At 43.9% G+C, this 20000-nt stretch overlaps 1 protein-coding gene across 5 annotated transcripts in view; it reads right to left on the bottom strand.

The window, feature by feature from the left end:
- Window positions 1-20000, bottom strand: part of LOC137432254 (protein kinase C epsilon type) — a 238626-nt gene that overhangs the window by 42641 nt on the left and 175985 nt on the right. For all 5 annotated transcript variants that reach the window (XM_068124047.2, XM_068124038.2, XM_068124030.2 and 2 more), the window contains 2 exons: window positions 19739-19908; window positions 8503-8676 (listed from right to left, as the gene is read on the bottom strand). In XM_068124047.2, coding sequence (XP_067980148.1) covers window positions 8503-8676; window positions 19739-19908 — 344 coding nt within the window. The remainder of the gene's footprint in view (window positions 1-8502; window positions 8677-19738; window positions 19909-20000) is intronic.

The raw sequence follows: 20000 nt of genomic DNA, 5'->3' as shown, positions 1-20000 counted from the left end.
CCGTCTCAAAGTCAATGCCATCATTTTATCTCTTCGTATACAACTCACTGATTTCTACCTTATCGTGAACAGGGTAAAGCCTACTTTGATAATCATGAAGGGTGGCAGATGCAGGAGTTGGTGAAACGAAAGGGGGGGGGGGGGGGCTGATCATGACCTACCCGACGCCACATGGCCTACGCCATTTGTTGAGATCATGGCCACAACGGAAACAACAACTGGATAGGTAGGCCTTGGCCTACGCCTATGTTTCGTCACTCGGTGAAGTACACTTTGTTTTAAGCTTTCAGAAGCTGAAGCCTTGTTATTTATTGCTTTATATGATACTGATGGGCTGCTGATCGGTTTCACTTCGTCGTAATCACAGTATATGGAATAAATTATGGTAAACCCACCTGATGAGGTTAGCGTACACCGCAATCGATGACACCGGCACAAATGGCGGAATGCATGCTCTGGATTGTCCACTCAGTGGACGGCTTGCTGTCGCCTTCGACTGTCCAATCAGCGGACGGCTTGCTGCGCCTTCACCCAGCAGACGCCAATACGATGGCGTCATAAGATGGCGTCGTATCGGCCGTTAATCGGATGCTTTTGGGCCCCAACGTTGGCTAATTCAGATTTTTCGAATATGGCTGTACGTGATAAACAAAGAGCGCGGTTCGTAGATCGTAAATCCATTTGTGCCGTGGGCATCGGGTCACTGGGTGCGGCGTAAAAGGGATAACAAAGTCGAGTCCTTACGCTATTATTATATAGATATATATGTATATATATATATATATATATATAAATATATATATATATATCTATATATATATAAAACACAGTTTGTGTGTGTGTGTGTGTGTGTGTGTAATGTTACCGATAGACTCCTAAACGGAGAGGCTTACGTGCTTGATATTTGACATAGACATGGCCATTGAGCGTGGGACGAACATGGCCGAACTCAAAATATTTGACGATCCATATTTTTTATTCATATTTACCTCAGCGCATTTCAGCGAAGTACCCGCTAATCTCAGCCGGTTCCAGAGCAGCTCGCTGATTCGCTCAGAGCGATCACGTGATGTTCCATTCCGCCGCCAGACTGATTCGCTCAGAGCGATCACGTGATGTTCCATCCCGTCACACGTCACTTCACCTTTTATGCGATCGTGTTTTGTATCGATTTTGTGCGATATGAATTAAATGTCTTTGAAACAGCTGTGAAACGTCTTTCCACAACCCTTCCGTAACCGATTGGAGCAGTTTCTTGCCGCACAAAACGAGATCCGCGAAGCGAGTTGGTCGAGTCGTGCTGACCAAGATGGCGACACGGCGGCTTCACTTTTCACGGAGTATGAGCATTCTATATATTTTCAATTCAGTGCGCCCGTGATTTGTGGCATAGACATGACCATTGGGCCTTCACGGTGTAATTTGTGCGAGGCTTTTGTCCGAGTGAGCTTGAGTCGAGAGGGCGAATGTACGGGTTGGGAATGTACGGGTCTCCCTTCCCCCGCCCGGCAACGCCGGTACTGGAGGACGTCACAGAATCGGTGAGTCTCCAAAATCCGCTTCGTGCTGTTGCGAATATGCAGGACTATGTCCGATTGTTGTGCTGCTCTCCGACCATGAGAACTGCAACGTCATTGTTGACTGGCCATCCCCTTCCCTCCCCCTTCCCCCTACCCCTCCCCTTCTCCCCTCCCCCTCTATTTCCCCCTCCCCCTCCCTTTTCCCCCTCCCCCCCCCTTTTCCCCCTCCCCCCTCCCCCTCCATTTTCCCCCTCCCCCCTCCCTTTTCCCCCTCCCCCTCCCCCTCCCTCTCCATTTCCCCCTCCCCCCTCCCCTTTCCACTTTCCCCTCCCTTTCCCCGAAATTTACACAGTTTAATGTCTCAATGTACTCTGAAATTAAGCATATAACAAATAAACAATTTGAGAAAAAAAAAATCATAGAATCATTTTGTTTAACAAAATTTAATTTACATTTTTGACTCTGCAAAGTAGCCACCTTTTGTAGATATAACCGCCGAACACACTCGTGGCATTCTTTCTACAATGGAAATCAAATATTGTTCGGGAAGTTCTTCCCAACACTGTTGCAGAAGTTCCCACAAATGTGTTGCACTTGTAGGTTGCTTTGCTTTTTACCTTCTGTCCAATTCATCCCAAACTAACTCGATGGGGTTTAAGTCTGGAGACTGTGCTGGCCATTCCATGATTTGAAGCCTACCGTCTTGTTCTTTTCCTCAAAGGTAGTTTTGACATTGCCTGGAGGTGTGTTTGGGGTTATTATCTTGCTGGAGGATGCTTTGGCCTTGGCAAGACATTCCTACCGAATGAGACTTATCTTGCCCTGTCAACTTTGTACAATTTCTCTTTGAGGCGGCAGTCTGTGTCCTTGGGAAGGGATTTGAACACAGGATGTTGTTTTGAGTTCCCTGATCCTAGAAGAAAGTATATTAAGCCGACACGGGTTGTGGCTCGCTGAGATTTGTTGGGGCCGGCTGTGTGAGGACTCTGATGTCACTGTAATGTGGTGTGACTGGCCTACACGCCACGCCAACGTCTTCCATGCATGTATTCTTATCTATAATAAACCTCTTGTACACTGTCCGAGTTCTATAAGGTGCTTATTCTGGGGAAAGGGATTCAAACCCACGACAAAGCTGGCTACAAAGGATGGGATTCGCCCGGAGCGGGGAGAGACGACGTCGTTGCTCGATGGTGGCAAGGTTTCCAGGTGCCCAATAGAGAGGTGAGAACTTTCTCGGTAGAACGGTGACTTTCCGCCATTGAGTGAAGGGTTCTGTCTTTGCTTGATCTCCGGTGCAGATCTTAATGGAAGGTAAACGGAACGTTTGACAGAGTCCAGAGATTTGTTAAAGATAAGGGGGTAAGATTCAAGTGGCTTGGGGCCCCGAGCACTTGAGGGTTTCCAGGAGGCTTGGTTAACAGCCTGGACACTCGGACACGCTGCGAGTGTTTTAAAGAGGCAGCCTTGAAAGACAGTCTGTACACTCGCATACACACCCAGGACATCCTGCTGAGAGGCCAGAGAGGGTACTCTGCCTTGAGGACCTGAGCGACGGCAACACTCTACGGGTATTGCCGTGCACCAGCCAGTGGGGGGGGGGGGGGGCAAATAAGGGGCACCCCCCTATAACCTAACAGGTTGCGAAGTAAGGGAATTAATACCAGCAGGATGGGTAATGGACAAGGAACATCTGGTGGCCCGAATGTCCCCGAGGACGGACCAGCCACGGAGTATATGTTTTAAAAGCATGGGGAAAAAGCTGTAAGGGATATAGAACTGTGGAATGCATGGACACAGGGAAGCAAAAATGACAGATTGGTGTTCCCGATGGAGGGGACATTTAAACGCGAGTGCATTGAAAATTTACGCAAAGTATTGAGTAGGAATGTTACAAAATTTTGAGATGTTAAAAATCAAGCCTGTAATTTATAGCATCAGATAAAGCATGGAAAGACCTTTAATTTGATACCCAATTCACTTTCATATCTTCAGTATTAAAGAAGTTATGGTCATTTTTATACTCGGAAATTATCATCTTCTTTCCTATTGTTTTTCCATTAACTTAAAACAAAAGCTGTGATCGAGGACAGTCAATTTAATGACATAAAAGCCCATAACTTCCTTAAAAATGAAGAGAACTGAATGAAACTTTCAGTTATTATAGATTGAAGCATTCTACAAAAGATATGATACATCTTACTTTGGATGACCTGAAATTGAATTACATAATTAATTAATTACCTAATTAAGTACCTAATTACCTAATTAACAATCGTGACGGAAATTGTAATAAACACCCAGACTGCCTTGAAAATTAAAAATTGTTTTATTCTCAAGATCAGAACTTTAACACTGTTGTATTAGATGCTGTTACAGACAGGTAAAGAAATGAAATGTCCACTCTCAAGATGATTAAAATAATCATTTTTTTGCAAAATTATGTCAGGAAATCCCGATATCGGGGCCAAAATATCTTACTTCGCATCATCAGATTGCAATGAAATTCCACCACAAACTAGATAACATGTTGAAAAAACGTCCAACATAACTTTTATTTTGTCCGGAACATGCGATCGTTGATTTGAAAAGCGCTGAACACAAGCAAAACTTTCAAGTCGATCGTATGACAGAAATTGAAGAGGTCTCGTGAAAATTCGAAAACGAGGTTAGAAGCGCGAGCATTCCACTACGTCATCGGCTATGACGTACGTGGAAATACCCTCTGACAGCCAATGAAAAACCTGTATTTCTGGGAGATCCCCACAGCCTCTCGTAGACATGCGCGCAGGTACAGAGGCAGATGTACACCACGGCTGACCTTGCGGGATTGTAACATCGTTATATTGAGTAGGAAGGAGAAAAAAGTGATCACTACATCTAAAGTACACTGGAAATGGTTCAGCTGGTGGGCTGAGGAATGCCTCTGTCGAGAGGATCTATCTGAAAAGGCCAGTTTGATGGGAAGACTTTAAAATGCACAGGATACCATAGAGGAAGTGCAAAGGATGCTGCCGGCAGTATGACAGGTAGTCGCGGCAGGGCCTCCCCAATGGGGAGTGAGACCAGTGGAGACCACAGAACCACAAGGGAGACCAGCCCTGCTGGGGACAGGAGTGGCTGGGAATCCCTACCGAGCCCTGATCGCAGAACTGGCCCAAATAATGGAACCAGGGAAAGGGCCCGGATCGGAAGCCTCGGCAGCTATCCCTCCCCTTTCACCGTTTTCCCACCAACCCATTCGGAAGCTCATTTGCTATGGACCCCATGGTAGGGGGGGGGGGGGTCCAGATGGAAATGGCAGATGCAAAACCCACGAATGGACCTCCTCCCCTACTAACTATGCCAACGCGCGAAATATGGCTGAGACCCCCAAACGCGGAGGGGATCCAGGCTGTGCATATTGTACAGGTACCATGGAAGGAAATTGAGTTGACAGCTATGGAAAGAACCATGAAGCCCCTGTTAACAGAACCACACCGAGCGAGGGAGAAGTTAGTTGAATGGTTTGAGAATCACGGCCTTAATCACTGGGACGTAGGGATAATGTGCAACCACATGCTTCCAAGTGGAGTTTGGCGACGTTAACTGCCAACTGGCCGGTGGACCGAGCAGGAGGTGAGGAACCAGGGGTATGGGAGGCTGAAGTCTATACCCTTTCAATGCGATACGGGACGAGCTTCTGCCGCCTGATCAAGATTAGGATAAGGTTTATAAAAATTGCCAGCGAAGGGATTAGAAGGCCAGTGATTTTTTGGACCGACTAACATGGGCTCGAGTCACTCATGGGGGGTTCGCAGATGTAGCGACTATTCTGCAAATTCTGCTCACAAGTTTGTTCATGGAAGGACTTTTACCCCCTGTCCGAAAACATTTGAAGTATGTGATGCTCGATTGGCGGGCAAGAAGAGCGCATGACTTATGCTCAGCCGCCGACCAATGTCAAGCTTGGGCAATATGCAAGGTCGAGGTAAAAGAAGAGATGTTACAGATGTTGATACAAGAGCGAATAGAGGGGCAGGGGTCGGGGGAGGGGGAGTGGAGGGGGGGGGGGAAGGGGAGGCAAGGGGAGGGGGAAGGCAGGAGAGGAAGGGGAAAGGCTCACGTTTCTGAGTGAATGTGGCTCACGTTTCTGAGTGAATGTGGCTCACGTTTCTGAGTTAAGTGTGATGCCGATCAGGAAGAAGAAGAGACCGTACTACCAAATTCGTACACTTCCGGAATTGTTTGATTTATTTGTATTCAAATGTCTGGTAATTGTTTTTTGTTTTTTTATGCGAATGTGTACTTGTATATAACTGTCGTTAATTTAAAAAGGCTTCGGCACTATCGAGCGATTTTTTTATTTTTTGTAACTCTGAAAAAACGAACTTTGTTTTTTCCAAAAAAAATTTTTTTTGCCTGAAACACTCCCAGGCACTCACTGATGAACCTCTGAAAGTTTGATGAAGATCCATTCAGCCACCTCTGAATAAAACGCAGACACAAAAACTGGACACGGACACACGGACACACACACACACACACACACACACACACACACACACACACACACACACACACACACACACACACACACACACACACACACACACACACACACACACACACACACACCTCGCGTTTATATATATTTATATATAATGTGTGTGTGTGTCCCATACATCCTCCCATACATACACACACACACACACACACACACACACACACACACACACACACACACACACACACACACACACACACACACACACACACACACACATACCTGTATATATGTATGTATAAAAAAGTAAAAAAAGAAACCTAGAACAAACGGCACTTGGTGGACAGCATACCTCCACCAGGCTGTACAGTTTGCATTTGGTATCTGATGATAGAGGCCAGACGGTCTGGCACCCCGCTCTGCTCACCAAACTCTCCTCTTTTGGTATCCATGGAAATCTCCACGCATGGCTGGCGGACTTCCTCTCTAGTCGTCGTCAACGTGTGGCCCTGAATGGGTTTCTCTCATCTCCTCTTCCTGTTCAGGCTGGAGTTCCCCAAGGCAGTGTTCTGGGCCCTGTGCTTTTTCTGGTCTTCATCAATGATCTCTCTGACTCTCTTGAAAATCCTCTCTATCTCTTTGCTGACGACTCTACTCTCTGTCGCTCCATTCTTCATCCCTCAGATCGGCAGTCTGCAGCCTCCTCACTCTCTGCAGACCTTGACAAAATCACAGACTGGGCAAACAAGTGGAACATGTCTTTCAATCCTGACAAATCTCACACTCTTACGATGTCTCTCCGAAAAGACCGACTGGACAACCCTCCCATCCACTTTCTGAATAATCCTCTCCAATAAGTTCTGTCACTCAAGCTTTTGGGTCTCACTATCTGCCATGATCTTTCCTGGAAAAACCACATTTCAAATCTGGCCTGCAAAGCCAGTCGCCGACTGGGCATCCTCCGTCGTGCGAAGTCCTTCCTTGGCACACCTGAGCTCCTCACCACATACAAGGCTTTCATCCGCAACTCAATGGAATACTGCTCTCCCCTCTGGGCTGGTGCTCCTGCCTCACACCTAGCTCGCCTTCACGCTGTTGAAACCAAAGCATTCAGAATCATTGGAATCTCCCGCGATGAAGCTAACTCCAAGGGCCTCTCACTCACTCACCGCAGGCAGGTTGGTGGTCTTTCCGTCTTCTACCGACTCCTCTCTGGCCTTGCCCCCCCAGCTCTCTCTGGGCTCTGTCCCGCAAATATTCCTACAGGTCGCACAAGATCTGTCTGCAACCCTCTTTTGGTTAAACTGCCAAAATCAAGACTCTCTGCTCACCTTCACTCCTTCATTCCTCTTTTCTCCCACCTCTGGAACAAACTCCCTCACTCTCTTCAATTCCACTCCACCCTCCAAGTCTTTAAAACAGCTGTTCACCACCATCTCTTATCTTCCCCCATCCAAAACCTTGATCTTTTCTACCCCCGCTAATTTCACCCCAATTCCACTTTTTGAAATACCAACTTTTGTCCTGGAAGTCCTTGGTGTCCTTGTGCTTTATACTTCTCCCTCCCCCCCACCCCCCCTTCCCACGCCTCCTCCCCCCGGGCCCTCTCCCTTCCACACATCTCCCTGCTCTCGGATGTTGTGTGTGTGTGCTTCCCCTTTTCTCCCCATCTTGTCTTCCGCTCCCTCTTTTTGTGTATTTTGTTTGTCTGGTCGATTTGTTTGTGAAGTTAATGTTAGCTCTTTCACGAGCCTCGATTCAGTATACAAAAAAAAAAAAAAAAAAAAAAAAAAAAGATCAAGAATCAGATCTGAACCACAATCAAATCGACTTGTGCTGGTTGCCTCACCAATTCATCCACCTAATTTTGTCATAGTCCGTCCACAACTTTTTGAAATATCATGACATAGATCGTTTTTGGCCTGACAACTCAATGGTGACGAATCGTTCAAAAAATTTAAAATTCTCGTATCCGGATTTGGATCTTAACCAAAATCTAATTGATTCATCCTTCTCACACAAGAAACCTATGCACTACATTCCATCCGAATCGGTCCATAACGTTTCGAGATATCGTGTTATATATCATTTTTGGCCCTATCTCTCAATGATGAAATCTGTTGAGAAATGTCTGTTTAGAATACTGTGCTTAAAAAATTATCTGATCCGGATTCGGATGTTCACCAAAATCTGGTCATTTCGTCCTTGTCACACATCTAACCTCTCCACCATAATTTCGTCCGAATCTGTCCACAACCTTTTGAGATATTCTGTTCACAGACAAACAAACAAACAGACAGGGGTGAAAAAAACCTCCGCCCACCTTCCGTGGCAGAGGTAAAGGTAAAATAAAATAATTTAACTGAAATAGTCAATTTAGAGGGAAAACAAACAGAAACCCACGAACCTGTAGGTATAGAGAATGCCCGTGTCGAATAATAGGAATACATAAGTCATGAACATCAAACATATTCACAGAGTGCACACCAGACATACCCGTGTTTGGAAACAGCAGAAGAGGTGCGTTAGATTGGGATGCTGTCCCCCTAGGGTGAGCACTCGTTTTTCTGTCATCGTGCAGTCCACATCATCATCCTGCATAATGGCGTCCTTCTTTAGAACCTTCACAGCATAGACCTCGTCAGTTGCATGCCGCTCAGCTAGCAGCACCTGCCACAAACACGTAGGTACATACCAATGGGGTGATGTTACCCAAGCAGAGCACTAACTGCATGAGGATGAGGTTCGAATCTCAAATATAGATCATTGAGGGTTTGGACTGCCAGAATATTTAGATGTTTTGTGTGTATTTAATCTAAGATCTCCGTTGGCTGTCTTGTCATCTAATTTGCATATTAGACACTCAAGCACCTATTACAAAGCTTGTAAAATCAACAGAGGTTTAGGGACAGTCAATAAAAATATAAATATTCAAACAGTCAAAGATTAATATTCAAACCTATACCTTTAGATTCTCAGCATGGATCCACCATTTTCAGCGTTTAAAACCCAGATGTTGGACACAGCTTCTAGTAAGAGACCATCTCAGTGAAATCTTCAGTAAGCAGTGAGGCCCAACAGAACCACCAGTTTTAATGCTCCTCTGAATGTGTTTTTTATTTTCATTGGCAGATCAAGGTAAATGTAAAAATGCCACAGGCACGAATTGAAAACCCACAAACTATAAATCAAGGCTACATGTAAGCAGCAGGAATCCAAGAAGGAGCAGCACAAATGCCCATTAAACAGTAACAAGCCAATCTGATTTGATGGATCACCCAATGAAGAGCAAAAATGTCTCATCCAGCAAGGAGATCCTTGTTGATATGCCAGCATCCCAATAAGATTAAAGGGAAAACATGATCATGGTAGGAGCCAAGGAACTGTTCTTCTGCATACATTGAAAATGTCTGTTTGGAAGACAATTTCACCCTTTAAAGGCCTGTGGAGCAATTATACACCGATGATATACTGCGTCTGTCGCCGGAACGTTCCTGTGCCAACGGTCAGCCTTTGATAATGCCTGCATTCGGAGGAGGAGGGGAAGTTTGGAAAGAGGAGCGGGGTGCGCAACACTGTGAAAAAGAGCAAGCGATATCCAAGATCTTTCGTGTTTTCCACACTTGGGAAAGAAAGTATGTCTGTTGAACGAACAAAGAAGCATCTTCATTGGGCGCAATTAATTCTGAGCTGGGCTGGGAGTCCTACTGGATGGTGCCGTCCAATCAGCAGAGTGTTCATTATGAGAGAGAGACAGTGGTAAGCAGTAAAGTGGGAAAGTTCCGAATTTGATTTCCGCATGATTGAAGGATCAGTTTTATCGATTGCAGATACTTTTTTTAATGTACATCTTTAACAGCTAGTTTATCAATCACACTTTCCCCAAATAATCAAAAGGTGAAATCCATTCTTTTTAACTTTCATTGAATTTTATTTTTTAAACTCCAGCTTTAAGTTTAACAGCTGGAAATGGCCTTCTCATTAAAATATATAATAAATAACCACCTTTAGAGGCCATTTTTCCCCGCAAAGCGGGGGTTGGCCTTTTTCGGGAACCGTGGTTCGTGAATTTCACGGTTGTTTGGTTGGTTTCACAGTTTCACAGTTTTCACAGTTTCACAGTTTTTCACAGTTTGTTTTTTCACACAGTTTTTTCACAGTTTTCACAGTTTCACAGTTTCACAGTTTCACAGTTTGTCACAAGTTGGTTCCACGGTTCGGAACCGTGGAACCGTGAATATTGTTTTTTGGTCCCCTTTTTGAAGCAATGTTTTACGGCCGGATGCCCTTCCTGACGCCAACCCTTTTTGCTGCCTTTAACGACAAACAGGGAATTACCAGTGAACTGGTACTCAATTTGCCGACCTCAGAAGGATGACAGGCTGAGTCAACCCCCCTGGCGTTAATTCAGCGATCGACCGGGATTCGAACCCAGGATCCTAGGATCTGAAGCCGGCACCCTAGCCGCTAGCCCAACACATTCTCATTATGAGTATGTAAACTAGCTGCCGGTTTTTACAGAGAAATCTCGTCTGTGAGCTAAATCACCTTGCCATTGCTGGGTCAGACGTAGCATGTCCAAGCCCAAATCAGAAAAAAACCCACATTAATGTTCCGTGATAAGCAAGAAAGAGGAGAGATGAGATCTGACACTCTCTTTTCTAATGGACTCAATAACCTTAACAGTGGGAAAATTCTCAATAGGCAATCGTCCAAAAGATCAAATGTATTTAGCTTTTGTCACATTGGTCACTTTCCAAAAAAAAAAAAGAGAAAAAGGAATAAAGAGATTAAAATAACTACAGATTTGGACAAGGTGACAGGTGCAACCACTGAAGTTGATTGAATTTACATTTTAAACACAGGCTTTTAATGTTAGTCCTAATCAAGCCGGGTTATTTTTGACCTTTTAAAAGCGTGGGGGAGGTACGGATTCCGTGGCAACTGCAGATACGATTTTTACAAAATTAGTATCAAAACGTGCCCAAGAGTTGAACAAGATAATTTGAATTGAACAATAAAATAGCAAGATAATTTCAACACTATTTGTCATATAACGTCAGAAGAAAAAAAAAGAAAACAAGGAATCAGTTTGGAACACAGCGTCATCGTAAGTAGTGTGTACAGTGTTATACAATGAAATCCTTAGAGAGCCTAACCATCCTTAATACTCCTTCTACAGATAGAGCAACTTTCATTTTTGACATATTTGTCTCCAAAACCAGATTAGCCCTTAAATGTAGTTAAAATAGGGCAACAGCTCAATACCCTGCACTTGCGAAGTGAAAAGCAGGGAAAGGCATTCGACTGCACATACATGTGGCGTGTCTGCATTTTAAAAATTCATTTTCTCGGCAACCGTTGGTCCGATTGACACGAATTTCTACCATAGGAGCGCCTCCGCCCATATCATTTTTTTATTTATATTTATGACATCATCGGTCACGTGGTTGTGGACGCCATCTTGGAAAAAAGTTACACCTCTATATCTCCCAAACCGCTCAATGCAAAAAATTGAAACATGGCTCATTGTCAAGTAATCCCCATGGGGAATAAGATATGTTAATGATGATGTCATCGGTGCCTTAATTATAACGTCATAATTCGACAAGTTCAACACTTCATCCGATCAGTATGAATATTTTGTTCTCTGCAACTGTTGGTCTGATGGACACGAAATTTACACCGTAAGAGCGCGTCCTCCTGTAGAATATTTTAATGATAATTATCACATCATAGGTCACATGGTACAGGCGCCATCTTGGAAAAACCGAAAAACGTTGCACCTCTATATCTCCAAAACTGCTCGATGGAAAAAATTGAAATATGGCTCATTGTAAAGAACTCCGCATGGGGAATAGGTGTTGTTAACGATGACGTCACTGATGCCTTAATGATGACGTCACTGATGCCTTAATGATGACGTCATAATTTGACAGGGAAAACGCTTAATCTGATCAGTTTGAAATTTATTGAGCGTGATCTATGCAACAATTATGTTAGAGAATGGAAACTTATGACGTCATCGCTCACGTGGTCTGGCAGCCATATTGGATCCAACTAGAACGGCACTTCGACATTACGACGTCGATCGATATGCCTCCGCCCACATTATTACATCATTATTCTACTTGTACCAAGTTTGTTTTAAATACATTCAGCTGTTCTCAAGTTATCACATTTCTACCTGACCTGATCACTGATCTTTGACCTCTTGACCCCAAAATCTACTCGGTTAATCTTTACATGATTATACATATCTGTACCAAATTTGAATTAAATCCCTTTAGCCATTCTCAAGTTATAGACCTATTATGGACTTTGTCCTTTGTCCCAAAAAATGAATCACTTAATCTTTACATCATTATACATACCTGTACCAAGTTTGAATTAGATCACTTCAGCCGTTCTCAAGTTATCGACATATTACAGACTGACCTTTGACCTTTCACCATGTGACCCCAAAATCTAATCAGTTAATCTTTACCTCATTGTCCATACCTGCACCAAATTTGACTAAGATCCCTTCAGTCGTTTCAAGTTATCATAGTAACGAAAACCTATCACGGATGGACGGATGGACGGATGGACGGACGGACGGACAGCCGGACGAACAACCTGAAAACATAATGCCTCCGGCGACTTCGTCAGTGGAGGCATAATAAAAATACCCTTCAAAACCAGAAGAGTTGGCTTACCCCAAGTTGACTGTGCAGAGTAAGTGATAATAGGGTATTCTATGAATACCATGTAGTTAAAATTAAGTCTTTGAGACATCCATCTAACAAAGTTACAAAAAGAAAAGAAAAAAGGAATAATTAAAATAAAATATTTAGTAATCCTTTCATTTATCAGGCCATCACTTATCAAAACTGGTCTCAAAGATTATCTTGATGAGAGTCAACTGCATTTGCAGTGGAATAAAAGCAACCAGCAAATATGACACCACCCGAAGGATAGATACTGCATCCGGGCATAATTCAAATCTTTGTGCATGTGTGGTCCCAAACGACATGGCTGCACTTTGGCCAAAGCTTATGTGTTCACAGAAATTTACGGGAAAACATGCATTCTTATTCAGGATAAACATCCGTATGACAACCATTCCGAGGCAAGGTAACATGCAATCTTTATCCATAATATGCTTACAAAATCATTTTCAAATATGGGGAAATTTATGGTATAAGATGAAGTAGGCTAATGAAGAAAAAAAAAATGAGAAAAATGTACAAAATAGTCTGGGGTTAATGAAGGGACAGCAAACGAGTTTGTTTGCATTTGGAAAGCAATTTGTCTTGCCGGTTGGTCGTTATTCAAAATGTCACGTAGCAGCATTCAAAATGGTTCACAAATTGCTGTGGACGTCTCTTTGGGCTCAACTGGCAAGATATACATTCTCAAAAGGAATGTTAAATGGAGAAGGTTGGCACAATTCTGTCTTTTCCAGGGAACAGTCAGAGGCTTTTTTATTTTCTCGACCACCCACCTCTTTCTTTTTCTTTTATTCTCAACCTGCCAATGACCCTCATTGAAACACAAAAGCTGAGACAATGAGACATGAAATGAAAGGTATTGAGTGATGGCCCATTTTACTGGTTGTTCAACAAAAGTGTTCATTAATTTTGGAACTAAATAAACAAAAGAATGCTCTAAAAATTGCGACAATCACACGAAGAACTTCAATGTAAGACGAGACTATTAGGCCCATCAAACCTGCACAATCCTGCCAATGTTCATGTACATTTTTACTGCTGTTGCCAATGCTTTTAGGTACCTTATCCAATTCCAGTTTAAACCCATCCACTGTCTGCTGCCAGATAGATTTTCCCCACCAGTTGATTACAACTTCAAAAAAGGTCAAATAAGAATAATAACAAATATAATCAAGACAAAAATCAAAACAGAGTTTTTTTTTCCACCTGGGAAGCAATAGTGGTTTTCCATATACATGTTATCGCAACACCGGCATAAAAACTAATATCCTGAAATGAATGAGTTCCAAACTAAAATGAGGTCACCATAAACTGCACGTCAAAACTTTAAAGTGGGCTTTAGAGGTTAGCATTCTTTCGGTCTGCCTTGGTGGCAGGAAAGAGTTCCATTAAATTATTTTTGGCACCTGTAACTTACTTGTGGATGCTTAACAACAAAGCCTCACCTGCGAATTCTCTCCACAAGTAAGCAGTGTCACAATTTGGGTACATCATTAAAGTGATTTTTTTTTCTCCACAAAAGATGAATTCACTTTTTGGAAAAATACCAAAAGTGTTGGTGCAAAATGGCAAACCAGAGCAGTGGAACAGGAAGTGGTGGTGCTTTCCTTTAGTATGCAACACATCATTTGCTAAGGGTGCAGATGTGCTGCTGGATTCAATGCCCCCTGAAGGTTAGAGTAGGAATTTTGAATTTGTTCAGATGCCAGCAATATCTCACCTACCCTTCACGAAAGACACCATGGGATATTTAACGGTCACGAACTAATGCTGGCAGATGGGACGCCCAGTTTATCGTCCATCCGAGGGACGGTACACACATCAGTGAATCACGCTCCCTGTGAAACACCAAGATGACAGGTTACAGTTGGGCTGAGATTCAAACCCATGCTAAACAGCTCAGAGGTGAGTGTGCATACCTTTCATAGCGGAAAAATAAGGACAATAAAGGTTATCAACTGAATGTCGAGAGGTATGCTAACCACCATGGAAATAAAGTAAAGCAACATTTCGGGTACAAGTCCTTCTTTACAGTATGAGGGGAGAAGAGCTCAGGCCCGCAATGTCGCTTCACCTTCTTTCCGGTGCTTAGCAATCCATCAACATTTGGTTGAGAAAAAATAATTGTATTTATGTAGATTAGGAAGTTGAGGTGCCTCACTAGTATTTATAATGCAGCTTTGGTAAATACTACCCATTATTCATGACATTCTTCTATACAAGGGGGAAGGTGACCCTCTGGAGTGTGGCTTGTACCGAGCGATAAAGTTATTGGAGCATGGAATGAAGGTATTGGAAAGGGTGTTGGAGAGGAGGATAAGGAAGAAGGTGAAGATCGACGAAATGCAGTTTGGATTTATGCCAGGAAGAGGAACGACAGACGCGCTCTTTATTGTTTGGCAGTTGCAGGAGAAGTACATGGAGAAGAGGAAGAATTTGTTTCTTGGGTTTGTTGATCTGGAGAAAGCATTTGATAGGGTTCTACGCGAAGTATTGACATGGGCATTGAGGAAGTTAGGAGTGGAGGAATGCTTGATCAGAGTAGTGATGGCAATGTACAAAAGAGCGTGCACAGCTGTAAGGACGAAGGACGGGAACAGTGGTGAGTTTGAGGTGAAGGTGGGAGTGCATCAGGGGTCGGTACTAAGTCCACTACTATTTGTAGCTGTGATGGAGGTGCTGGCTCAGAACGTAAAGGAGGGTTTACCGTGGGAGTTGTTGTATGCAGATGATCTGGTGTTGATTGCGGAAAGTATGGATGGACTGAAGGAAAAGATGAACAAGTGGAAGGAATGTATGGAGACAAAAGGTCTGAAGGTGAATATCGGAAAGACGAAGGTGATGGCAAGTGGTAAAGCATGTGGTGAGGTGGAAAGAACTGGGAAGTGGCCGTGTGCTGTGTGCAGAAAGGGTGTCGGGGTGAACTCCATTCAATGTACAATGTGCGCTGAGTGGGTTCATCAAAAATGCAGTGGTCTGAGAGGGTCATTAACCAGTGTGGCAGCTACATTCAAATGTAAGGTGTGCACAGAGGGAGCTGCAGATGGAGGAAATGTTGAGTTGGATCTTGGAGACGGCGTGAAGCTGGAAGGTGTGAAAACATTTTGCTACCCCAGAGACATGCTGAATGGAGAAGGTGGATCAGACTCGGCAACGGTTGCTCGAGTGAGATGTGCATGGAAGAAGTTTCGGGAACTGAGTGGCGTGGTGATGAGGAGGGGAGTGTCGTTGAAGCTGAAGGGAAAGGTGTATGCTGCATGTGTGAGAAGTGTTATGATTTATGGGAGCGAGACATGGGTAATGAACGTAGAGCAGCAACGAAGGCTGGAAAGGGTTGAAATACGAATGGTTCAGTGGATGTGCGGAGTATCGTTGAGAGAGAGGAAGACAAATGGTGAATTGCGAAAGATGATGGGAATAGAGCCTGTGATGGATGCTGTGAAAAGAAACAGGTTGAGATGGTTTGGTCACGTGTTGAGGAAGGATGAAAGTGACTGGTTGAGAAGAGTGATGGAAATGAATATAGAAGGAAGTCGAGGACGGGGAAGACCGAGAAAGACTTGGCTAAAGATGGTGGAAGAAGAAATGCGGGCAAGGGGGTTAACAAGGAGAGATGCAGAAAATAGGGCAAAATGGAGAAGATTGTCATGGGGACCGAAAGGCTAACCCCCGCTCTAGCAGGGAAAATGGCCTTAAAATGCATGTTGTTGTTGTTGTTGTTGTATTCATGAGATTCTTGCATTGATGCACGTGCTGAAAATCAAGATGGTGGCAAATAAGATAAAGAGGGCAGAACAATATAATATGGGACTTTCAAAATGACGTAGTCAATATACTCATGGATGGTTGGCGCGCATGTGCAGAAACCCCTATAAACAACAATCTCCAGGGCATGTTGACGTCTATCGTGTGTGCGCGACAAGGATTGCTACCTAAAATGGCTCGCAAAGCTTCTTACACAAGACAAAGATACTTGGAAAAGTACCCCAGAGAAAGCTGGGGTGTGCCTCTGCACAATGAACGAGTTGGAGGGAGACACAGTATATGGTTTGGGTGCTTCTGAACACCAAAGGGAAGGATACATCTGGGTCTTGTGAATGCACAGGGCAAGTTTGACATAAACTTTAAAATGATGATTTTACACTTAATCATATTGAGGGAGGGGGACGGGGTGGTAGTTGTGAAAGCTGTTATAAATACAGTAGATTGTTTGTTTGGTTTCACGGCCACAAGATAAATTATATGGACAAAATCACAGACTGGTCAAACAAGTGGAACATGTCTTTCAATCCTGACAAATCTCACACTCTTACTATGTCTCTCCGAAAAGATCGACTGGACAACCCTCCCATCTACTTTCTCAACAATCCTCTCCAAGAAGTTCTGTCGCTCAAGATTTTGGGTCTCACTATCTGCCATGATCTTTCTTGGGAAAACCACATTTCCAAGCTGGCCTCCAAAGCCAGTCGCCGACTGGGCATCCTCCGTCGTGCGAAGTCCTTCCTCGGCACACCTGAGCTCCTCACCACATACAAGGCTTTCATCCGCAGCTCAATGGAATACTGTTCTCCCCTATGGGCCGGTGCTCCTGCCTCACACCTAGCTCGGCTTCACGCTGTTGAAACCAAAGCTTTCAGAATTATTGGAATCTCCCGCGATGAAGCTATCTCTGAGGGCCTTTCACTCACTCACCGCAGGCAGGTAGGTGGTCTTTCTGTCTTCTACCGACTCCTCTCCGGCCTTGCACCCCCAGCTCTCTCTGTGCTCTGTCCCCCAAATATTCCTACAGGTCGCACAAGATCTGCCAGCAACCCTCTGATGGTTAAACTGCCGAAATCTCGGCTCTCCGCTCACCTTCACTCTTTCATTCCTCTTTTCTCCCGCCTCTGGAACAAACTACCTCACTCCCTTCAATCCCACTCCTCCCTCCAGGTCTTTAAAACAGCTGTTCACCACCATCTCTTATCTTCCCCCATCCAAAACCTTGATCTTTTCTACCCCCGCTAATTCACCCCAGATCCACCTTGTTTGAAATTCCAACTTCTTTCCTGGAAGTCCTGGCAGTGTCCATATGTTTTATACCTCTCCCACCGCCCCCTTCCCATGCCCCCCCCCCCCCCCAAAGCCCTCGCCCTCTCTCAGATCTCTCGATGTCTCCATGTCTCTCGGTCCCTGCTCTCAAATGTTGTGTTTGTGTCCTTCCCCCTCTCCCCCCATCTTGTCTACCGCTCCCTATGTTATATGTTTTATGTGTCGGTTTGTCTTTCTGTGTGATTAATGTTCGCTCTTTCACGAGCCTCGATCTTGTATTAAAAAAAAAAAAAAAAAAAAAAAAAAAAAAAATGAGATTTTTGCTTATTTTACAAAAACAAGAAGTGAGTGTGTGTGTGTGTGTGTGTGTGTGTGTGTGTGTGTGTGTGTGTGTGTGCATCCACGGCTGGTTTCCATGAACAGGAAATAGTAGGACAGTGACACCTCTCACTGACGGCTATTTCTCTTATTTCCTATATTTCCATGAGTCCGATTTGCATCCAGGAACTCAACAATTATGGTTAACCATCGTCGGAATTTCCACCTTTCATTTATGTGCTAAAATTTTTGTTAAAAGACTATTTCACTTACAGATTTCACACTGACGGCAGGTTAAAAGAGCCCCGCTCACAGAAACGAGTCGATGAGTATTTGAATAGGTTTAAATAATTTAAAGTTTGAGGTGAAAGTGTGCTAAATGAACCAAATGTTGCAAGAACTACCACCTCATTCAACAATGCATAATATATCATGCGGGTTGAGGATCTCATTTTGCAGAACTGAAGAGTTTACGTTCAACACATCAGTTCAGAAAGTGGGCGATAGTGTTGGTGATGTTGAGTTTATCATTCATGACACATGAAACTTCCAAATGGTTGGTGCAAGGTAGGTGCAACCAAGATGATTGACATTTGAGAAAAAGCATTGAGGCATAATTTATTCCCAATTGTGAGCATGATTCATTAACCAAGGTGATTAACTTTTTAAGTCAGTTGTGATTGGTGAGAAAACATGGATACATCACAACACTGGAATCAAAGAGGGAAAAGGAAGCAAGCAGTGGTTCCACCCTGACCCTCCCTTCAGTACAAAATAATTAAAAACTCAACATTCTGCCAGCACGGTGATAGATTCAGAGCTTTGGTATAGCTAAGGGATTCTGTTTCTTCAAGAGCTTCGCATTGATGTTGTTGTTGGGGGTGGTTTGGGGGGAGGGCGATTTTTGAAATGTGCACCCATTGGTCGGGCAGCTGTCGGACCACACCTGTCGCTTGATTCCACCCACCATAGCATCAAGACAAAATAATATGGCCACAATCTTGGTTTTTTTGATGGGCCTAACACATTAGGCCAACAGGCCTCTGCTGAAAGAGTTACGTTATGCAAATTACACAAAAAAATAGCATTATGTATTTTGAACGGCCCCATATCGGGGTTAAGCAATTCATGACCATGTGATGAATCAGCCATTCTGATATAACCGTGGGGAGGGCGACATGGATAAGAGGTATCGAGTTATATTCTAATGGCGCATTAAATATGTGTTTCCCAATCGTGCTGTTCATCTTTTAAGAGTGCTTTAAATGCGTGTTTCCCAATCGGTCCATCACCGGATTTTGTCGCAGGTTGTGACCACAGTGCGGTCATTCTTGTTATTCCTTTGAGAAGAGAACCATCAAATGACAGTCGTACTATGACCTCCTCAATGATAAGGTTAACCCACTAAGAAGGAAGCAACCTTGTTTCTTGTGAAATTGTATAATTATTCTGCATGGCAATGATTCTGCCTTTGCATATCGCAGCTGAAGAAAACTGCTTTGAACACAGTTGTATACCTGAAAAATTAGCATGCTAAAATTGCCCTTGCCTTGTGCAGTTATTATCTTTGATGTTGAATGTCGATTATCAGGCAATTAGTCATACAAGCACAAACTCTTCCACATTGAGAGAGCACTGTTTAACACCCTGAGGTTCACCTGACGGCTCACCTTCCCAAAGCTGCCCTTGCCAAGAACCTTGATGAAAGTAAAGTCCTCAAGACCAAACTTGCGTCTCAGCCCTTCTCCGTTCTCAGTTTTCTCTTGGAGACTGTTCCCTCCACACGCCTCAGCTCCAAATGGCAGCGGATTCTGGAACGTCGTCTCCATGTCACGCAGGCCTGCACCGGTGCCAAAATATGATGGTTTCATCACAAAGTTTCTTGTATTGTCCCCCCAGAGAGAACGCTGATAATAAGAACCACACGTAATT

Source organism: Myxine glutinosa, chromosome 1, assembly GCF_964187855.1.
Source record: "Myxine glutinosa chromosome 1, kmMyxGlut1.1, whole genome shotgun sequence".
Taxonomy (NCBI): domain Eukaryota; kingdom Metazoa; phylum Chordata; class Myxini; order Myxiniformes; family Myxinidae; genus Myxine; species Myxine glutinosa.
This window is presented reverse-complemented; position numbering and strand designations above follow the sequence as displayed.